General features: G+C 40.2%; 1 protein-coding gene across 2 annotated transcripts in view; it reads right to left on the bottom strand.

Moving 5' to 3' along the window:
- Positions 1-4,308: 4,308 nt before the first annotated feature.
- USF3 (upstream transcription factor family member 3) overlaps positions 4,309-16,361 on the bottom strand; it is a 42,710-nt gene continuing 30,657 nt past the window's right edge. For both annotated transcript variants that reach the window (XM_074331741.1, XM_074331744.1), the window contains one exon: positions 4,309-16,311. In XM_074331741.1, the coding sequence (XP_074187842.1) occupies positions 9,833-16,311 (6,479 nt within the window). In that variant the 3' untranslated portion in view covers positions 4,309-9,832. The remainder of the gene's footprint in view (positions 16,312-16,361) is intronic.

Genomic DNA, 16,361 nt, shown 5'->3' with positions numbered 1-16,361 from the left:
AACAAACTGTATTCTAGCAGAGCATTTTAGTCTCATGTGCAGGGGAGATAGAAATGAGGAAGGTCATGGAAAAGAATTGATTGTCACTTGACATTTAAATACTCCTTTGCAACGGTGTGAAAACACTTTCAAATATAAACCTCATTGGTCCTTCACAACAACCTTGTGAGGGAGACAGGAAAAATAATGTACCAACAAATAAACTAAGATGAAAGAAGTTATGCTACTTGCCCAAAGTCAGACAGCCAGGTAATGGCAGCCTGATACAAAACAGCACCTTGGCTCTTTCTGTTTCCGAAGAATGACAGTAAAATAACTTTTAGTTTGGGCTGACTCGAAAAATGTATCAAGAGAAAAGCAACATCAGTTCAGACTTCCATAGATAGTTTTTTCTTAACCTTTTTATTTGGGTATATTCAATATTGTACAAAACATGCACTAATCTTAAATTTCTATAGATTGGTCAATTTTTATACATATATGTGTATGTGTGTGTACACACACAGCCATATACCAACGTAACCACCACCCACATTAAGATGCAAAACGTTTCCAGCATCCTCATGCCAGTTCCAAGTTAATCCTTGCCTCAGAGATAACCACTATTCTGACATTTCTCCTCATAGATGAATTTTGCCTATTCTTGAACTTTATGTTAATGGAATTATGCAGTATGTACTCATTTTATCTGGCATCTTTCACTCAATATAATGTCTGTGAGATTCATCTGTGTGTATCAGTAGCTTCATTCTGTGAATATATGGAGGTCTGACAATTAAGTTAGAGAACTTGTTGCAATGATGTTGCTAACCTTTTTTTGACATGAGAGGGATTGTTCATTATGAATTCGTACCAACTGGACAAACAGTTAACCAAGTTTACTATTTGAAAAGTCTGCATGAAAAAGTGAGATGACCTGAACTTTTCGCCAACAATTCATGGCTCTTGCATCACAACAATGCACCAGCTCACACAGCACTGTCTGTGAGGGAGTTTTTAGCCAGTAAACAAATAACTGTATTGGAACACCCTCCCTACTCACCTGATCTGGCCCCCAATATCTTCTTTCTTTACCCGAAGATAAAGGAAATGTTGAAAGGAAGACATTTTGATGACATTCAGGACATCAAGGGTAATACGATGACAGCTCTGATGCCCATTCCAGAAAAAGAGTCCAAAATCGCTTTGAAGGGTAGACTAGGTGCTGGTGTCAGTGCATAGCTTTACCAAGGGGAGTACTTCAAAGGTGACCATAGTGATATTGAGCAATGAGGTGTGTAGCACTTTTTCTAGGATGAGTTTGCGAACTTAATTGTCCGACCTCGTATGACATTTCATTTATCCATTCTCCTACTGCTTGGGTGTAAGGGTTGTTTCTAGTTTGGGGCTACGGTAAAGAAAGTGTCTATGAACATTCTTGTACATGTATTTTGGTGAACTTACACAAACATTTTTTCCAGGTACATACACAGTGCACTATGGAATTGCTCAGTTACAGGGCAGATAAGTCTTCAATTTTAAAGGAAAATGCCAACAATCTTCCAAAGTGGTTGAAGCAATTTATGCTCCCATATCACCAGTGAGAGTTCCTGTTATTCCACATCTTTGTCAACACTTGGCATATTTGTCAGTTCTTTCAATTTTAGCCTTTTTGGGTGAGAGTGTAATGACTCTGATTGCATTTTATTCTGCATTTCTCTGACGACTACTGATGCTGAGCACCTTTGCATAGACTGCTTGGCCATTTATGTGAATAATTTATTCAAGTTTTTAAAACCAGCTTATGAGTATTTTTTTTTATTTTTGAGATGTATAATCTTTGCCAGTCTGTGACTTGGTGAAGAGAAATTCTTAATTTTAATAAAGTCTAATCTAACAATTTTTTTCTTTTCTGGTTGTGGTCAGATGACATTTCTTATGTTTTTGGGTTTTTTTCCTAGAACACTAGTTCAAATTTTTTGGTCTCGGGAACCATTTACACTCCTAAAAATTACTGAGACTCCCAAAGATTTTTTTGTCTATGTAAATTTTATCTATTAATATTTCCCATGTTAGCAATAAAAATGGAAAATTTAAAAATATTTAATAATTCATTTAAAGATAGCAATAAGCTCATTACATAACACAAATAACATATTTTGTAAAATTTAAATGGATTTTATTTTCCAAAACAAACAGAAATTGTGAGAGGAGTGGCAGTGTTTTACATTTTTGTAAATCTATGCAACATCTGGCTTAATAAGAAGACAGCTGGATTCTGATGTCAGTTTCTGCCTTCGCTCTGCTGCAGTATGTATTTTACTTGAAGTACATGAAGAAAATCTAGCCTTACAGAAATATATAGTTGGAAAAGGGAGTAGCCTTTCTAGATAATGGTAACTGTTCCTCTTTGATACTATACCAAAACTCAACACATGGTACTTTCCAAGTCAAGTTGCAATGTGAAATTTGAAACCCTATCAGTGAACTTTTTATATTTTGTAAATTTAAAATCCACTGGTCTAGCTTATGTTCGATGGGTTTTAGTATTTCTTAAAATGATTATTCCAATTCAGCTTTTTGTTCTTGTTGTTGCAGTGGGATTGATGACATGCCCCTAGCTATTAATATTATATCCTACCTAAAAGTGAAAACTGCTTGGATAGCTTTGAAAAGAGATATAAGTTATTAAACTCAATTTCCCTCAAACATCTAACTAAACTGGAAACCCAACAAAACTTTAAAGTACATAGCTGTTATAATTTGCACATTCATTTTAGGGAAATCAAATTTATGCATAATGGTTGTATTTTTTATAGGTTGTATACCCTTTACGGCAAATTAAGGCTCTCTGTGTCATCAAAATACATGGTACAGCTATGACTTCTGTATGAGAAGCAGTGTACAATTGTGGAAAGAACACTCAACACTTGATAGAATATTGAGTTTTAACCTAACTCCCAAGAAGCTGAGACAAGGAAAATATTGTGAGCATTAATTTCCTACAGCACACGTGAGAGTAAATGATCCCTAAGGCCTTCATTTTACCAGTTTTAATATTAGGATATATTTTATATATTCATAAGACAAAAACTTCAGGTGTAAATGAGGTAAACACCTGAATCTCTGTCTGCTATCCAATTTGATAGAAATACCAGTGTTTTTGAAGAACACTCCTTGATACCATCCCCCTCCCTCTTAAGAAGTGTCCATTCCTAGAGAACATTATGTTAAGTGAAATAAGTCAGAGAGACAAATACCATATGATCTCACTTATATGTGGAATCTAAAGAATAGAATAAATGAACAGGTTAATCAGACAGTCTCAGAGATACAGAGGAAAAACTGAGGATTGCTAGATGGGAGGGGGGTGAGGATGAGGGAGAAGGTGAGGGGATTAGAAAGCACAATCAGTAACCACAAGACTGCCACGGGGATACGAAGGACAGTTTGGGGAATGTAATCAATAATGTCGTAAAGATTTGGTAGGGTATCCAACCGACATTTGTACTTACTAGGGAGACCACTTCATGGACGGTGTAGATGCCTGACCACTGTGATGTACACCTGAAGCTGAAGCTGAATACTGAATGTCAGCTATAATTATATATATATGGTCACAAGAAGCAGAGTACAGCACAAGGAATAGAGATAGTGGAATGTAACAGCTGGATGCGATGTCAGAGGGGTAGTAGATTGGGGGAGGGGGGTTATGACTGGGTGAGGGATATAAATGTCTATTACATTGTTTTGTACACTTAAAACTAATAATTAAAAGAAAAAGTGTCCATTATCCTGAACTTCAGGGTTAGCTTTACCTTAATTGATAATGTTCACCACATCTGTAGGCTATCCCTAAACAATGAATTGCTTGATTTATAGGCATTTAAGCTTTATGTAGCTTTATCCTGCACAAGTTCTTCTGCAACATGTTTTCACCCCTCAAGCTTCATGCTTGTGCGATGTGACCAAGTTGACGTGGCTGTAATGAAAGTGTAACTCTTGTCCCAAAGTTCTGTGCTTCAGTTTATGCAAGGAGGTGTAAACTAAATCATTTCTCAATACTCTTCCAGATCTGAAATTCTAATTTTACTTTTTACAATAAGCATAGAGGTGTAGTTTGTTCTAACAATATAGCAGTGATCGTAACTATGATTTGAGGTTGATTCTTTGACCAAGAACACAATCGTCAGAGGAAATGTGTCATGGTATCATTTTCAGACACTTTGGCAAAATTTAAAGATAACTTGAATGTAAGACTTGAGTGTCCAAGAGGAGCTGTTTTAATACCAGGTTGGAGGTGGCACATGCAATGATCAGAAGACAGAATTCACAATGCAAAAATGCAAAGTTTATTTTCTTAAATAAAATACTATATTCATATCTATACAAATAATTATTACAACCATTAAAATGTTACATTTACCAATAAAAATTTCAAAACTTTAAACAAGAGCATGGTTCAGAATATTCACACCCTAATACAATGCATTTGTAAAAAGATGTCAAAATAAACAGGACCTATTCTTATTTACAACTGTCGGACAATCCTGATCATATTATACATATCTGCTCTGGATTCCATTACAAAACAAATTAGTTCCCATTAGAATTATAAACCAGGTGATTTACAGTAATAGGACACTGTGCACAGCAGACATCGCTGGCATACAAATAGAGACAAATATTACACTGTTGAAAGCACTACAGTTAGGTTTTTTCTGGTGACTGCCCTACAGTAAGCTTCTCACCCAGTGTATCTATAAATAATTTGTGAAGGTAATTATGTTCTCAGATTTTTCCACCTATTTTACCAAAATGAATATATATATGGCCTGCTGAAAGTGGAAGCAAATCGTTTTCTTCACAGTAACACAACTGCAGCATTTTAAGCAACACTGTCTGGTCCCTTTCTTCTTGGAAGATCAACAGTTCAACTCCCCTTGAAGGTTACCAATATAGTCAAGTCCAGTGCCTCAGTGACCTCACAGATGAAAAATGGTTTTAAGACTTACGGCATGAGGGACAGAGATCCAGAAAAGTGAAGAGGGGATCTACATGGAGTAAACATTAAGTTCCTGTGACATAGCATGATGTATAACTATACACACAAGTGAGAAGAAAAAAAGCATGATCGTCTTTTTATAAAAGGTTAGATTACAGATAGTTACCTTCTACGTCTCATCTCTATTGAAGATTACATAGTCATCCAAAATAATACCAATTTGGATATTATCCCCAACATTTTCAACCCAAGTTGGCTCATGTTTAGGTAGCATCTGAACACATACATGTACCAGAAGATTATGGTTGCTAGGGCTTGTGCAAATCTAGAAATAAGGATGCTGGATGGCCACCACATACAAGCTCTGAGTTTAAAAGTTTTGCTTCTACCTAGAAAGTTTTTTACAAGATCGGCACCAAAGATGGCTCAGAGAATAAGGCAACAGTGAGAAACATGAGCTGTACTTGTCTTCTAGGTGTTTGGTTACTTGACTTGTACCATCCCGGCTGGTCCTTTGCTATAACAGAGGAGTGGGTGAGTCATATGTTCCAATGGCTGGTCTTAGGACCAGAGGCACAGTTTCAGGTAAAGTGCAGTACCAGGGCAGAGGCCTGTGGGCAGGACTAAAACGCTGTGTCCAAGAAGGTCCTCAACACTTCATGGCATATCTGGACTGCCTGAATCCAAATTTGATGTCCCCCACAGACTATAGTAGAAACACCCTCAGGCTCATACAGGAAGTATAAAATGTGGGAGAGTATGGCAGGTCCAAATAAGGACCCTTTTCTGTTGAACTCTGGGGAAGGAGAAATGGTAGCATTCAGCCAAAAGGGTATCATGAGAAGAAACTATTTTCTGGCCTTTAATTTGCATACAAGTATCATAAAATCATCACTCACAGATGAACTTCATACGAGTTTATCTGCCTATTACTATTGCACTCTGGATGTACTTAGCCATAGGCAATTATCTCCAGCTAAGGGAGGATTTATATAGACAACAGAATTACAACGACTTCCAGGTTCCTAAGGATATCAACCCAAAGCCATCTTTTGGTACCACCTTTGCCCTTCCTTCACTCTTCCATGAGGAAAAAAAAAAAAAAAAAGCTTATGAAAACAAGAAAGAGCTATATGGCACAGTAAATATTTTAAATAAATTTTGAACTACTTGGTTTCAAGAAATTCTTATTGCCCCTTAACAAAGTAGGAGACAGTGGTTCCCAAAGCCAGGAATTGGGAAAAACTGATTTGGGGATATGACTTCCTGTCATACAATAGATGGTGTGCCCAATAAATGTTTCAAGGCAAAGGAGAAATCATCATGCTAAAGAAATGACCAGGTTTTCTGCCTCCTGTTGGACATGGAGCAGATGGAAGAAAGTAAGAGCCTAGGTACCTATGTATCAAAGAAAGGACAAAGCTAAGATGATGCATATCTGTAAGTCTTTTCCCTTTCTCAAATTTTTAAAATTTTACTCCCATTAATGTGTTTCCACTTTTTTTTTCTTTTTTTGGAGTATAAATTTTAGCCTCTCCATGAAATGGCTAATGCTAGAAGAGCAAGGCAAATCAATTATCTTGAAAATGTTTAAATAATTTTGTATTTAAAAAGGCTGATTTTAAAAGTTGATCCTCATTGCAGTTCACCCTACAAAAGAACATTCCCTCCTCATTCTTCTCTCACAGTTCTGATATGCAAAATTTTATAAAGCATGATCACTCTGGAATTCTTAGTCCTTACTTAGAAAAAAGGTGCCATCTCTGGTACCCCCCAAAAGGTCTTAAAGTAAAAACAAATTTCCTGCAGGGGTACAAAACATCCCAAAACAACCTGTATGCAACAACAACAAAAGAATATCAAACTTCATTTCTTTTATCCATGATTGACACATTACAAGTTTATACATGATGAAAAATCAGAAATTTTTCACTTCATTAGAAGTTACTGTGATGAATGTTCAGAAGAATCAACCACATCAGTAACTGACTCTATGTGATCAATAACACTAAGAGAGAAATGATTTAATCGGTGACTCTCACTTATAACTCATACATAAGTTTGTGCATTTCCAGAAATTACAAAATTATTTGTGGAAATGTTTTTCCATTCTATAGTCATATATTAGCAAGCCAACATTAAATTCACTATAAGCAAAATTGACTATGTTCTCTGCCATTCCCATCAAAAAATTATATCCAGAGATTGCTAGATATTAAATAATAAATTTCCTCACCAAAATATTGCAGATCTAATTATCAAATACTTAATACTGCTGGTAAATCAAATAAGATTTCTATGCTCTGAACACTTTCAGAATTGAGTTCATGTATAAAATACTTATATATATGCTCATTTCTGTAAGACAATTAGAGCTACATGTAAGCAAGAGCCAAATTATTTGCAGATGGTCACAGCAACTTTCCTTGGATGGTCAAATAAGCTTACTTAGGGGTAAAGACTCGTTTGGGATCAAACTATTATAGGCTTGGAATGAAAGCTCTGAAAAATGTAAATGCTACCTCTGAACAGAGCTGAGCAGAAAAATAAAATCAATGCAACAGAGAAGTATCTGAAAGTTGCAGGCTTTGAGGCCTTTCCATTGCAATGTTCAAATCGGGCTTCTCCTTAGCCTGTTCACTTAGTTCAAATTATACCTAACAGCCCCCAGCTCTTCAGAACTCATTAGCCACTGTGCTCTCTCTGTGTGTGTGTGTGTGTGTGTGTGTGTGTGTGTGTGAGAGAGAGAGAGAGAGAGAGAGAGAGAGAGAGAGAGAGAGAGAGAGAGAGAACAAGCAAGGGAGAATAAATAGTCCAAATATTGAAAACTCTCCTTCTTGAAATTGGCATATTGGACCTTTCAAGTACAAAGGAAAATTTGAATGTTAAAGCTTAAAACTCAGTTAAGACAATTAAAAAACAAGTCATAAAACTCACATTTTTCTCAACTAAATTTTAACTTAATTTATGTGTTTATCTGTGGTCTTGTTAACTTATTCATGAAGCTCTCCTATTCCTTCCCATGACCATTTTGAAGGAAGAAAATACAGTTCTTGTTTTGTTTTGGTGTGTTTTTTTCTTTGTGTGTGTGTGTATTTTATATATATATATATAAAATTTATATATATATATAAATTTTACCCCCAGGAAGCTGCTTCAGTTGGCAGCAGGATAGGAAAGTTTGGTAAGAACAGTTGAAGAGGCACAGATGACTCTTTTGCTGAGTCTTTAGAAGAGGTATTCGGTGTTCACTGCTCTAACCAAGCCCCAGGAGGCTTTTTTAAGGAGGGGGAAGAAATGCTGGTCCTTGGGTTCACTTTGTTAACAGAGCAGACAGAATAATTTATATGCATCTCTCCCACTCCATCTCATTTTTGGCAGAATATAACAACAAAAAGTAGTGGGTTTGAGAATATACAGTTGTCTCCTTTTTTAAGTTTTCAAAATTCATTATATGATCATATATATACACATATGTATGTATGTATGTTTATTAACTTCAGTGGGGATTTTTAAAACCTCTACATCAAGCTTTTCTATACTTCAGCAGGTCTCAGGTCTCAATTTCCCATTTTCAGATGGCAGGTCTACTTTTAAATGACCAGTTTATACTTTAAAATCGATGTCTGTGTACACACACACACACACACATACACACAGACATACACAAAAACAATTTTTTTGAAGCACCATTTCACATCTACCATCAGGAAAAACAATGAACGAATTCATCTTCTCATTATAATTCTACTATGAAGGATAATAATGCAATATACAACGCCATATTTTAAATATAAATATCAGTAAATGAAAATAATGAGAGCTTAAGACTCTGCTCAGAAATATTTAAAAAGTAAGGCTCAAGTAATTGTGTAGATTCCAAACACACTAACTGATCAGTCCCTACTGATTAAACAAATGTAAGAGGATTCATTTCCAGATCAATAAATAGAAGGAAGAGAGAATACAAAAACAAAACTCAATTGATGAAACAACAATCTTTAACCGAACACATGCAAAACTCCACAATACAACTGCTCTTATCCTTATGGCCTGATGCAAAATGGAGAACAGCTATATACTTTTCTTTGAAGCTTTCTACTTTTAAGGCTGTTTAAGGAAGACCTTTGCTTTAAAGGATCTTGGCACATTAAAGGATAGCATGGCTCCCTAATCTGAAGAACAGGACATGAAATTCAGATAATTTTGAATTGTTATAATTAAGACAGCAGCCTCTACCTAAGCCAAATCTTGGGGATGACGGCTGATTAAACAACTCATTTATTTGCTTAACTGCTTGACTTTAACTATGGACATTCATTCGATACTAATTCAACACTCTCCATGGGTAAGAAACTGTTCTAGCTGCTGACGTCAGCCAGCATTTGGTTACAAGCCATCATGTTATGTTAAACCATCTGTAATTTTGGAGAGCAACTCAACTATTTCAACTATTTTACAAATTATCGACAATCAAGTTTAAAATCTAGGTTCCTTTTTACTACCCAGCCCACAACAAAATGATCTCCCCCAACTGATTAATATTTAGGGAATATAAGATTACAAATCAAACTTGAAAATGTGAATCTCCTTGGAAAACTTAAAAAGCACACCATGCAGCTTAAAATGAATGATAATTTGTTTTTGACAATCCAGTATTCGTATCATCTCTGACATGGCCTTCTTACATTCAGAAGATAACTGGAAATTGATTATACAGACACATACACACACACACACACACGATCTCTCTTCATGTGCGCATATGTGTGAATGCACACACAGATCACCCATTACATTTATGTTATATTAGGTCACCCATTACATTTATGTTTAGTCCGTCGGTATTTAAACAGCTGAACTGCAGTCATGACCTAAAATATGGCTTATGTTGTGGGCAGGTCTGTTTGAGGACTGTTTGGAAGAGTCAGAGGCAGAGGAGTTTGCTATTGTAAGCAAAGGTGACATTGCTGAGCCATCAGGAAGAGCTGTAGCTATTTCTGGAAACAAAGATGTCATATTAAAATTGGATAAGTGAGAGTTGGTCATGTGCATTGGTGGCATATCAGGGAGAAGAGGAAAACTTGGTTGAGCAAAGCCAACAGGTCTTGGAGGAGATAGAATTGATCCAAATCGGTTATTTAAACTTCCACTGTTTACCTTCTCTGTGCTAGGATTTGAGAACATTTGATTTGAAAAATAGGGGATCGAAATATCATTGGACAGTGTAGGATGAGCAGGAGAGTACGGGGGATAGAAGGAAGGTAGAGTATTTTGGGGATCTACAGGAATGAGGGCTGGAGTTCGAGTGGCGCTAGGCTGAGTGACCTGTGGAATGAAAGAAGTATTAGCATTGATTGGTGGATTCATGCCACCCTCGGGGATAAAAGGAAAACCAAAATTTTGTGACAGTGTATGCTGGTCAGGTGCCGAATTCTCATTAGGTACTTGTGGGCTGTCAGGCATGAAGCGAACGATGCTTCCTCTCTTTTCTGTAGTGGGCTGTTGGCGTCCAAGGATCATACTGCCACTGGTAGACAGAGGGAGGTGGGGAAGACTTGGATCAAAGACATTAGTGTGCCTCTGGTTTCCAGAACGATTCCTTTCAGGCTGACGGATTTTGGAACCACTGCTGTCTTGCAAAGGATGTCTTGATCGCTGGGGAACTGAAGAATTAGTCTGACGTACAGGAGGCCCCTGATCAGCATTTCCATGAGACACGGACGGATGTGGCAAGGCTGGCCTCGCAACCCCATGCATGTTCGTTGTGACAGGAGGGTTCATGTGGCCCTTGGCCCCATGACTGTCAGTGATCCGCATGGGATTGGACTTCTGTACAGAAACATTGGGGCTTGTGTTCCGACCTTGAATATCTCCTGAGGAAGAAGAACTCGAGAAAGGGATATTCAAGGTGCTATTCCTGGTGTTAATTGCACCTAGGGACATGTCACAACTTTCCCTATTCTGATTCTCAGTCTCTCTTCTAATATGGACTCCTTCGTGAGTTGGGGGGCAATTATATTCAATTGCAGGGGATGGACCACACTGTGTATTCCTTTGATGTTCTGAAAGTGATCTCTGGCTCCCAATGACCTGATCACCAAGGTGAGGGGCAAGCAGACTCTGCATGAAACTTTGATGACACGTGTTTTCACTGTCCCTTGGTGGGACTGCATTTCCTGTTGGGATGCTCTGAACTGGTGGATAAGGTAATCTCTTTTGGCGGTCGATTGGTGGTGGACCAGGGTTTTGACTAATTCGAAAAGCCTGGGACTGCATACTCCTCAATGAAGACACAGGGTTACCTATTTCATTATTTCTTGAAGACTGTACTTCAAAATTACCCGGGGGCTGCTGACTGGCTCCACTTGGTTTAAATGTCTGACAGTCAGAAAGGCGGATCTCTGAGGCAACTGTATGGTCCACACGACCCTGCATATTATGAATGGCCAAACTCTTATTTCTGGGAACATCAATATAACTTCTCATTTCAAGCTGATCTGAAACTCTAGAACCCTGAATCAATATACCCATTCTCTGCTCTGAATTAGAAGATGTCTTTCCAATGAGTGCCTCAGCCGAATAACTTGAAACTCTATTTCTCTCTGGCCTGTGCGGAGTACAGGTCATGTCTGAAGGTCTAGTCACAATACTCGGCTGGGACACCATTTGCTGCTCTATGCCTCTGGATGTCAAGAGCCTCTGCATTGGATTATGCCCAGATACATGTTCAGAAGATACGCCTGAACCTTGCTGCCTGCTCCCAAGGTCCTGCTGCTGGTGCATGATATCTTGACTGAGATGGTTCTGGGGATGGTTATGGTGGTTCCGGCTAGTTGAAGGGTTGTCACAGCTCTTCTCTGGCTGGGAGCTTCCAAAGTGTTGCTGCATCTGTGGCTGCATCTGCTGATGGTGGGGATGTGGCTGACCACTCTTGGGGCGGGACTGGTCAGTTCCATGGTGCTTTGATTGTAAGGAAAGCTGTGAGGCCTGAGTGGCCTGAACAAGATTCCTCTTCTTCTGCATCTGAACTTCCTGTTGCAGAGTTCTCTGTTGGTGGACATTATGGGGCTGAGAGTGGACAGAGGTCTCTGCATGAGCTATGTGATGCTGCAGCTGATATAAGTGATGCCTCTCTCGTAACTGCCCTGCCTGCTGCTGCTGCTGCTGCTGCTGCTGCTGCTGCTGCTGCTGCTGCTGCTGCTTTAAGTAGAGATGGTTGCTATGCAGGTGAGACACCCCCTGAGCTGGCACATGCTGTTGCAGGGCCTGTAGATGTTGACTGGCCTGGGTTTGCTGCTGCTCAGCAACTGAAGGCTGAGAACCGCACTGCACTTCAGTTTGCCTCAATGCAGGGGCCACAAAGTTGTTACTAGGTGGAAATAATCGTGTGAGGCCATCTCCATGTGCTGGGGTGCTAATAGGCGCAACAGAGTTGGAAGAATTGGGAGGCATCTGACTTACCATCATTTGCGTTTGATCAGAAATAGTGTCTGGAGTTTGGCTCATCAGGGACATACCTTCAAGCCTGAGGGGGGCTGGCTGACACAGCTTTTGACGTTTAGCTGAAGACAGCAGAAGGTCATCTTGGACAGAACGCTTAGCAGAGTCTTTACGGCTTTCATGACTTGGCTTTAAGAGTGGCTCTTGAATCTGTGGATTCGGTATGGTACCACTCAGAGTGTTTAGCTGTTCTTGGGAATATTCAGTCATCAGAGATGGTCTAGGAGGCTGATTGCCATAGGAGCTAGATGAAACAGTCAGATTAACCGTAGCAGGAACAGTTGTTTGCTCTGTAGTTTGGGGTAAACCAGCACAGCTGACGAGAGGATGGCTGACGCTGCTTTGATGGATCAGATTATTCACACTTAAACTGGTGATGCTCGGTGGCTGAGAAGTCGAAACCTGTAAAGAGGCATTTGATGTTTTAATTCCTACAGAACAACTTGGTTTTTCTAGGGGCCTATTCACAGTTGCTTCAACTGAATCCTGAGAATTAAATTCACTTGGTGTTGCTTCTGCCTGTCCTGGGCCACTATCTTTAGAGATCTGTGTTTTGAACGGCTGGTCTCCTTCTAAAGATGATGCTTCAGAGGGCTTTGAAGTCACTTCCCTTACATCAGCCTGAGTGCCAGCTCTTCCCTTGTCAAGGTTCTCCTGGTCAAAAATAGCTCTTGCTGCAAGAGCGACTATGTCAGTTTGCTCTGTGAAGGTACAGTTGTCACAGGTATTAACTGTTGCATGGCTGGTGACATCCTCTCTAGCTGTTTCAGGAAGCATGGATGCAACTGAGAAACTACGACTACTGCCAGAGCTGGTTGACATGGGAGAGTCAGACTGCCTACTGGTGAGTAAAGAACCATGAATGACCTCCTGATCCGGGGTACAGGAAGGAGGCTGTCCTGGGTCTCTATCATCACTGTTCATCAGCAACAGCTCCTGTCTGGGATGTAAATCAACACTTGAATCCACCATTTTAGAATTTTCTGGAGAAAAGTCAGGATGGTCCACCTGGACTGACAGAGATTTCTGAGGGTCTTTTTCTTTTGCAAGACCAGATAGCAATGCCGTTAAACCTTGGCCCTTGAAGAGACCTGTGGTTTGCACTGTGTCTGATGAATCTTGCTCAACCCTGCAAGGTTCAGCAATGATTTCTACCTCAGAAACACAGTCAGTACTTGTAGTGCTCGTGGTAGATGATAAACCAGAAACCTGAGGAACCAAAATGTGGGGATCATTTGGAGATGGAATCAACACATTGGCTGAAGTACAGGATTTGGCAGCATCTGACAATGCCAAACTAGTTGGTGTCTTATCCTGAGATGTCTCTCGTTGCAAAATGGGGGTAGAATCTTTGGATTTTGTAGGGGCCACTGCAAAATGTTCATTTGTTACTGACTCTTGTGAGGGTGAGTTAGACTCTCCTGGTGCCTTAGATTTGGATACAGACTCAGGTATCGCCGACTCAGAATGCAGACCATCCAGAGAATGGGAACCAGAAACACTTACAACACTCTTTGCCTGGGACATAGTGACAGATGGTAACACAACAGGAGGGTTTTCCAGCAGCCCATCGTCACAAGGTGGCTCTGCTGAGCCTCCAGTGCTGGGGCCATCTGCCTTGCCCACATCTCGGACTGGGTTCAGGGAGCAGGCCGACTTGCTAGAGGCTAAGTGTTTCTTGACACCCGGCTTCTTATTCAACCTTTTTGACTTCACGTTAGGCAAACAAGCTACAGTGTTTACTGAGGGGGCAGTCACAAGATTATAAATACTGGGTAGTGTGGCTGAATTCTCTGTTGTCATGGGTGATGCTACACTTGCTGTTAATGAAACACAGTTAGCTGGGGTGGTTTGACTATTTGCAGCAATTTGGGGATTGGCAGGCTGGCTAAGAGACAGTTGTACACAGCTTTGCCCAGCCATCTGTGATATGCTTTGATTGAGGCTGGCCAAAGCGCCAAATGTATTCAGGGCAACATTGGTATTTGGATCTTCGCTGGTGGTGGGTTGAATAATTTGCATAGGGGTTTGGTTTGTAGTTCCTGATGAAGACATCACAGGCTGCAAAGCAAAGAGCTGTCCATTTAAAGAAATGGTTTGAGGCTGTTGCTGGTTTGACATGGTAACAGAAAAAGTTTGTGTTGAATTAGATGTTGATAAAGATGAAGGTCTTGGTAATATGTGGACAAGATGCTTTCCTCCAAAAGTTTGTGGGGTCGAAACATTTTGCACTGAATTCGACCCTATTATAGCATTGGCTCCATTGACAGGGAGTCGAACAGAACCAGGAGGTGGAGCTGAGAGGAGTGGCAAAGGATTCTGATTAGCTGCCTGTATGATTACTATCTGTTGACCTACAGTTTGGTTGGGAACCTCTGCCCTCATAACTGTTGGGCACGGGGTGGTGCTGGGCGGCTGAAGAATGATGACGTTTGGATTAGCTGGAGCTGCGTTCACAGTTGACCCGACCGGCTGAGCCATCTGAATCACTTGCATTGCTGAATTCAATGGAAGGATATTTTTTGGAGGCTGAGATTTACCTTGTGGCTGGGCAATTAGTGGCTGCATAGGTAAAGATGGACAAGAAGGCAAGGTTACAACTACTTGCTCAACTGGCTGCCCATCTGCTGGAAAGGAATTATTCAAGTTGATGCCTGTAGCCACGTGTCTACTGTGGTGGGTTGCGGTGGGGCTAGTACCAGACTCATTTAATACTGGAGTCACAGCAGAAGACGGTGTCTGGCTTAAGGGCTGAATAGTGTTTCCCGCCATTTGCAAAGTAGTCCACGTTGTCTGCGTGTTTCCAGCTGAGGAAATTCGGGTAAGGCTATTAATGTTTTTCAAATCTGAAGCACTAACAGCTGAAGAAGGCAAAGAACAAGAAGGAGTCCAACCATTATCCAAAGGGTTTGCAGAAAGACCGCTTACAGGAGTGGTAGTCTTCCCTCCTCCAGGGGCAGACGGGGCCACCACTGCCGTAACACTTGTCGAGCCTGCACCCTTGCTAATGCTCACTGCACAAGAGTCACCTGCAGATCTGGGAGGCTGGGAGCAGACGGTGGTGGGAACTGAAACAACAACAGTGGTTTGAAAATCACTTCTGAAGTCCTGTGTGCTCAGGCAGGACTTGCCTCCATAAGTCACTTTAGTGGCAGGTGCTGAGGAGCTGGAAGGGATGCTTGTGGCACAAGGGACCATTTTCTTCAATAATTTCGGGCTCTCTTGCCCATTCTTTTCAGAAGAGTTTTGATCATTTAGACTTGTGTGCAAGGAACGATGTTGGTGAGGTTCAGGCCCAATGGGGACAGCAATCAGTGAGCCACTGGTGGCACCAAGCACACTTGATTCGCTTTCGGAGGTGGAAAGCTCAAGAATATTTTGAGCAGAAATGGTAGCAGGAAGACAAAGAGGAACAGGCTGGTTGGCAGCCAATGCCGAAACTGTAGTCTGATGCCACGGCTTGTTTTCAGCAGGGTAAACTCCAGAAATAGACACAGGAGTCACAAGATTGCAAGTCCTCTGTACTGGCACCACATTGGCAGTTTGCTTTTGTAAATTATGACCGACATTAAAGGTTATCCCCTGAACAGCTGTGCCCTGGCTGTTTCCGCCAGGCTGACTCCCATTGGAATAAACAATAATGTTTTTCTGAACCTGGTCGCCGGGAATAACAACAGAGACCTTTGAGTTTTTGAGATTTCCTTTCCAGTGGATTGTGGGGTCATCATATAAGCATATGTCATTTGCTTTCAGTAATTCAATATATCGGCCATTTTCTTTTTGAATTTCTTCCAGTTGTTTACGTAGCTTTTTAATTTCTTCAGCTACAATATTAAAAATAAAAATGAAACAATTACCTATAAATGTCAGTATT

Source organism: Rhinolophus sinicus, linkage group LG01 (assembly GCF_036562045.2).
Source record: "Rhinolophus sinicus isolate RSC01 linkage group LG01, ASM3656204v1, whole genome shotgun sequence".
Lineage (NCBI taxonomy): Eukaryota > Metazoa > Chordata > Mammalia > Chiroptera > Rhinolophidae > Rhinolophus > Rhinolophus sinicus.
The sequence above is the reverse complement of the archived record's forward strand: the minus strand, read 5'-3'. Positions and strand labels throughout refer to the sequence as shown.